At 41.1% G+C, this 7197-nt stretch overlaps 1 protein-coding gene across 1 annotated transcript; it reads left to right on the top strand.

Moving 5' to 3' along the window:
- The first annotated feature begins 1193 nt into the window (after window positions 1–1193).
- LOC116386515 (zinc finger protein 3 homolog) lies at window positions 1194–2426 on the top strand. The gene is made up of 2 exons (XM_031852811.1): window positions 1194–1417; window positions 1523–2426. The coding sequence occupies exons 1-2, from the start codon at window positions 1255–1257 to the stop codon at window positions 2173–2175; spliced, it is 816 nt and encodes a 271-aa protein (XP_031708671.1). The 5' UTR covers window positions 1194–1254; the 3' UTR covers window positions 2176–2426.
- Window positions 2427–7197: the final 4771 nt, after the last annotated feature.

Raw genomic sequence — 7197 nt, 5'->3', positions numbered from 1 at the left:
GATTCTCAAGCTGGCAGGAGAGGGAGTATCTCATTACAGACGTGACCTCCTTTAAAGACAATGCCATGCAGGGAAGCATTTGACCGCTATTTTTAATCCCGCAGTGAAGGACTCGGGACATTAAATTCTAGTTTACGAATTACAAACTTTTACACAAAACTAATCGAGAATAAAGAACTTTGTTAAAATAAACCCTAAAGTGCACTGAGGATTTTGGTCACCACATCTTCTGTTTGTTGTAACATCTCTTATAAGATCTAACTACAGTCATTTCAGAGTTAAGCCTGGTTGGTTTCTAACTTCTATATTTCACTCGCCGATACACACGAACATTTTAAATCGTAATGGATCCAGGTGTCTGCACTGACTGCTGAAACGATCTCGAAGCCCAGGTCAAAATTTCCGTCAGAATCAGTCTGTCTTCAGCAAACATCTAGTTTTAACCAAATATTGGCTGCCACAGGACTGAACCACTTCCAGTCACTACAATGCTGTAGGTACAGGAGGACAAAATAACCAGAACACTTGTAGAATATCATGTAATCAAATGCAATAGCTATTTAAAAAATAGGAATCTTATTTATTTGCTGTGAGTTTGTGATAAATTGAAACACTACTTTCATTATGAATACACACAATGTAATAAACTAAAATGAATAGATTTTGATATTGAACAGTTGGCAAAAAGGCCTCTTGATTGGGCAAAAATACAGGAGCCATCTGTGGACCCTACCATTTTTAGTGGCGCATACTCCTAAACACTTTTTTTAAATTATCAAAGTAATTGCCACCAAGGATATCTGGCTCCTCAGAATCCCTGGCCAGCTGCCCTCTTTGTCCATTTGGTAATCCAGCATTGATTTCATAGTATTTTAGTTTTAGGCATACTATCAAACCCACAATTTCAAAAAAATTAAATCAGGACATGAGCTAAGACTATTAAAATAGCAACGAAACTTTCTATTTGAGGAACCTAATTTATATACAATAGCCCTTTAATAAATACAACTTGTGTAAGGTTTATAATGTTATATTTGAATTGAGTCAATGTGCTGCACTACATTACGTCACAATGTGCTCCCGCCCCCCTTCTGCAGCCTGATGTCTTACCTTTGCACCCCAGTCCAGCAGGGGGCGGTAGTGCCCCCATACTGAACACTTTGTGTGGCTCAGTCTCACGTCCGTGTTTACAAGCGAAGCGTGACGTTCCCAGCGCCCATTAAACGCGTTTCATTTGATCTGTAAACGTCCAAAATGCAGTCACTGAGAGTGTTTCTCAGCGAGAGACTGACAGCAGCGGCGGAGGAGATATTTGGAGCTGTCGAGAATACAATAGCCGAGTACAAAGAGGAGATTTATCGGTCCAAAGATTTAGAAATCAGTCGTCTGAGGATGCAGCTGAGGCTTCTCAAGTCAGGTTGGTTTCAATGGCAGCCGCGTGCAACCAAACGTCATGTAGCTCTGCATTGTTTGTTTTAGATACATGCCATGATTGTGATGATAGTATTGTCTTTTCACCTAGAGCCACGGTTGGATAGATGCCTCGGAGCCCAGCTGCAGCAGCTCACCCATCACCACCCTCCTCTTCCTCCTCCTCCTCCTCCTCCTCAGCAGCTCCATCAGTCAGTCCCTTCAGAGGAGCCTCCTGAGTCCCAGCACTGTGAGGAGGACGGGAGCGGCAGCATGGAGCAGGAGCACGCGGAGCCCTCTCAGGTGAAGAAGGAGCAGCAGCAGCTGAAGAGCCACAGGGACTTCTGGAACGGCCACGAGGTAGAGCAGCTCGAGAGCCTCGAATCAGACATCAAAGACTTCATCTTGTCTCCTTCCAGCCTGAGAAGCAGCCTGCAGGACCCCGCCTTGCTCTTCCACCCTTACCACAACAACCACGGCGAGGAGGGCAAGGAGAAACCCTACTGCTGCTCCGTTTGCGAAAAGCGCTTCAGTAACTGCTCCCACCTCGCAGCTCACATCAGGACGCACACGGGAGAGAGGCCGTACAGATGTGACATATGCAGGAAGACGTTCGTCACAACGAGCGCTCTGAACAGACACCAGACGATCCACACTGAAGGGAAACAGTTTGTCTGCAATTATTGTGGTAAATCCTTCAAGTGGATGGAGTCTCTCGGCAGACACATTAGAAGCGTACACAAGAGAGATAATGTGCCTGTATGACTGTCATTTAAAAATACACTAATGCCCACTAGATTAGTCATGTTGTAACTGTATGTTATCTATGAGTTTAAAACACCTGAACAAAGAATGTAGTGTCTTTCTATGTTTTGTGATCAATTATATTGTGCATGGACCTCATTAAGCATTGAAAGCCTGTAAATGATGTGCAAACGAATTGTAGAGATTCATTGAAAGGTATAGTGTTTTACAAATAAATTATGGTGGAAGTTTTATTACAGAATAAAATGTAACTCCTGGTGTTGTTCAATGTGTTTTGCTTTCTGCTGCAGGAACATATAAGACAAGGGAAGTTGCACAGTGCTCCAGTAGGTGGCAGTAACAGCATTTCATTCGAAATTTTACTTCAATCTGGAGTGTCTGGCAGCGTTCGAGCTCTTGTCCCTAATGTACTGAGTATGTACTTATTTTCTGGGAATTGAAAGTACTCTCAGTCAGCAGTCCTCTTACAGTCAAAATATTCAAATTATGAGGGTGGTGAGCCATTAATCCGAGTGGTGAAAAGCAAATAAGTGCATTTACTCAAGTACTGGAATTTATAATTGTATAATCTTATATGTTACATGAGTATTTCCAATTTCAGAAATAAATATTGTACTATTTACTCCACTACATATATTTGACAGCTCTAGTTGTTAATTTTCAGATTATTACTCCAAAATATAAATCAAAACAATTGATGTATTAGTATATATCAAGAAACCTATAGCAGTATATAAAGTCGTTGAAACTAGCTCCACCTTCACCAGCTGCAACTTTAAAGTGACGCTTGCACATTAATGCATTAATAATTACAATTCAGTAATACATATTACTCTGCTTTGGGTTTCAGTGTCCTGGTATTGTGCATGCTGGCTCACCGTCATGGTTTGTTGGAACACTTGGTCACACCTGTTATTTTACATCTGTGTCAAGTCAAAATGTCTGCCAGAGAAAGGCCTATGTACTCCATACTTCATAGCAACAACTTGGGAAAGCCCTGACCTGTTTCACAGTGACAAGGCCCAGGTAAATACAATGAGGATGCTTTTCTGAGTGTGTTATGGTTCACTGACCTCGAGCCTATACCCAACACCTTTGAGACAAACTGGAACGCCGACAGTGTGCCAGCCCTCATCACCCAACATCAGTGTCCAACTTCACTCATGCTCTTGGGGCTGAATGGCAGTAAATCCCTGAGACCAGGTCCCAAAACTCTTGTTGAAAGCCTTTTTTTCAGGACTCTAGATATCGTTAAAGCAGCTTATTTAAGGCCATGGTTTTGGGGTGAGATGTTCAGGGGCTCTAATCTTCAGGTGTCCGCACACTTTACTTTACCGTACTGTGGTGACAACTTTGGCAAAAGCTTTAACTAACTTGGGATGTCGTCAGTCCACATTTATCCTCAAAATGAAATAAGACAGGACTCCCCCTCCCCCACTGTCCTTTCTATTCCCTGTCATTATGAAGCCATTTCTTATATTCAGGGGTGAAATTGAGATTTGTAGTGCCGGGAGCTGCGATTCACAGAGTGTGTATACAGTATGTGCAGCAGTAGAAGTGGTAGAGTTCAATCTTTTGTGTCATGAATAGTAGATACAAGTCTTTAAAGTAATAAAGTTCAAGTAAAGAAATACAGAAATCATTGGTATTGAGGTGCAAGGTGCCCGACCTATTCAAGGAGCCAATACAGACATTTAAATAGTCTTTTTTCAGTTTATACTTTCTTATTTTTCATGTGTCAGCTTGCTCGATTAAAAAAAAAAACTTAAAATGCTGATAATAACTGTGCTAAGGGGCCAGCGCCTGCACTTCATTCATGCCTCAATGTTGTAGAACATCTTGTTGAACTGGAATATTATTCCAGTTTACACTCACTTATTGGAGAGAGGTTATTCTGAGAGCTCTCATGTACATTCAGGCGCTCTGTGCAGTAAACCACTTCCTACAAGTGTGCTGAGCAGGCAATTCAAACCATGGCACAATATCATCTTGATTGATCATCTGGATTAAAATAAAGATGAATTATGTGATGGGGCTCTGCTCAAAGTGTTGCTCTGAACACAGATTTTGCCACTGATTATATGGACAAGTTATACAACATCACTTACAGGTGTAACTAGTGTCCTTACAGTGGAAACAAACCTTTTTGTATCATTTTAAATCTTCTCTGCTGTTCGTTAGACTGTTTCAGACATTATCAGCAGGTTTTACATTGAATCTCCAAAAAGAGCAATGTGTTTCCCATTAGCTCTGTGGCCAAAGGGCTCCCTCGCTCTCTGTTCCCTCTTAATGGGTACACAATGTTTCAGGTATCGGAGGAAACAAATATATTTGCTGAAAACATCCTGCCGTCTTAAAGAATTGGTGGTTTATTTTGCCATTTTGTTTCGTTGCTCTCAGTTGATCATCTCTATTCCAACACACCTGTGACTGGTAACAACAAACCTGCGGGATTGATTGATTTTTATCATTCTGGATACTATAAATATATAAAAACATCACATGGTTTTGTCACCTCAGGGGTTTTAATGCAACCCGTGTTTCAAATCTTGACCCTGTGATTGATTGAATCACAGCTGTGAATGTGCACAATATGAATGAAATACTCCTCATTCGGACCCATTGAGAATAAATATATCAGCATCAAAATCCTTCTTTCCACTTCTTTATATATGTTGCTGTCATCCTTAACACAAACCATGTCCTTAAAATATGTGTCCGCCTTAAACCCAACATTGTGTTTGGTCCAACAGAAGCTTTACAATAATCAATGATCACCACAGTGATGTGGTTGTTTTTTATTCCAACACACTGTTTTCTATTTTTATTTAAGTGAGCTTAACAACACTTAACAAACCAGTTGTCTAATTTCTCTTTCTTTTCATATTAATGAAACATGTTGTAGTACAAAACCACTGCATACACACACCCATCCATTTCTACACATGCTTATTCCTTATTCCTGTCATGGAGGTCTGGGGCATCTCCCAGCATGTACTGGGCAGGTTAAAGAAATCATAGAAGTTTAGTTTTAGAAATATGAAGATAAAAAAATGTTGGAAAGACTATAGCTTACATTGTACCTTGAATGCCCAGAGAAGACAAGAAAAACTCCCATGGGAAAAACATAGCTCCAGTAAAACCAAAGGGGGGCCTTTCACACGAGATAGATGAGTATGAAACAGACACCATGAATGCTTCTCCAACTGTCATCACCTCTTTGTGTCAAACAGCTGTGGTTTAATAAACAGGTAGCCAGGATCCTCGTAGACCTATTCGTTTCAACCCTGTTCCTCGACCCACAGCACATTCATCTATTTTGTTGATCAAATCATGGACTGTTTTAAACGGGGTCCACTAACGTAATGTAATTTCCATTGACAGTGAAAGCTCTCCATTTCCAGGCCTTAACTGGACCAGTTGTGACCTTGAAGCTGGTTGCTGAGATGTTAAAGATACTAGCAAACTCCCTGTGTCGTGGAATGAGGCAGAGACCTCTGGTCACCCGCATGTTGTCTACAACCACTTATGAAATGCTCAGCAATGCCTTGAGAGGATCCTGTGGGATCTTCTTCTCCAGGCTGGAGGGGAGTGAGGAAGAGGTCAGAAGAGACTCATTGTACAGGTGAGAGGAGGTGAACAGGCAACAGACTCTGTGCTCAGTTAGCACTTGTGCCACTTTGCAGGTTGTCTGGATGCTGCTGGCTGCAGATGAACGAGATGTTGCTCAATCAGATGTTTCATTGACCATATAAATACTTCTGTATCTAATTAATTACCAACAGAGGAGCTCTAATGTAACAGTAAAATTGGAGATGACAGTCCTAACAGGAGTGTAGTGACAAAAAATGGACCTCAAGAGAAGCAGAGTAGCAGGGCCCAGGCAGAGAGACAGCAGACCGGCGCATTACAGAGCTAGTAGTGGTCATTAGATAAACTTAATGAAGTATGACAGCTCCAGCAGGAGGAGAAAGATGATTTAGGAGCAGATACAATTGCAAAGTGTGTTAAAACTGTGCCTCTCGGGCAAAACAGATAAAAAAAGGAAGATGCTGTATTTCTGCTGGAGGGAGCTGTGGGACAGGGACTACACCAAATCAGTCACTGTTTGCACAAAGTACAAAGTTGAAGGATCAAACCCAAACATAAGATCTATGATAGTGTAGCTTTACATAGTCTGTGAAAACATTTGGAAGTTGGTGTGTCAATTGTTTTTACTTTTTGCATGAACGTCTGTATACGAATGCTTTCTTTGGAAAATGGCACAGGGGATAGTTAGAGCTCATTGTACGTAGAACCAGCTTCGCATTCACCTGTTTTGTATTTATGACCTCTTCTTCGGTTATAATTAAGCAATTTAAACCTTTACACGGTAGATACAAACCTGGCTCTAATTAGATGAGAGCACGAGAGTAAAGAGGATGTTGATCTGTGGCCTTGTTTGTTTGTTCCACACACATTTATATCACATGAAACTAAAGTGCTCACAAATCATTTGTAGTATTTGCAGTCTCGCTGCTACCACACTGTCACCGGTCTGTCATCAGTGACAATACATGTAATTACAAATAATTTCATAAAGCACAGGGATGCACTCAGCAGTCTCAACCTGACACTGTGCATTATCCTGATGCACTAAACCGTTCATATGTAGTACTAAAAGTAGGGCAATACGAAAGAATAAGAATTATTTGCAAACAATTGTCCCAGATTTGAAAAGAAGAGCTGCTAAGAATAACCTTTATTTGACATCCTAAATTGCTAGAAGAGGCTGTAGTAATAACTCCAGGTTGATATGAAATGCAGCGTTCAAACATCTTTCATCCACACCTATCATAACATCCTTATCCGCCCTGAGAGAGGACTGATGAAGTGCTAAGAATATCCCCCAGATGTGATGCCACCAGAGGGGAAAATCAGATTTGTCCTGCTAGAGGATACTTTACATTATGTTGACACACTTATTCAAGGTGACTTTAAATGACACACAACCTACATACCAACTCACACGCATGCCCTATC

Source organism: Anarrhichthys ocellatus, unplaced genomic scaffold, assembly GCF_004355925.1.
Source record: "Anarrhichthys ocellatus isolate YVR2014 unplaced genomic scaffold, GSC_Weel_1.0 scaffold13, whole genome shotgun sequence".
Lineage (NCBI taxonomy): Eukaryota > Metazoa > Chordata > Actinopteri > Perciformes > Anarhichadidae > Anarrhichthys > Anarrhichthys ocellatus.
The sequence above is the reverse complement of the archived record's forward strand: the minus strand, read 5'-3'. Positions and strand labels throughout refer to the sequence as shown.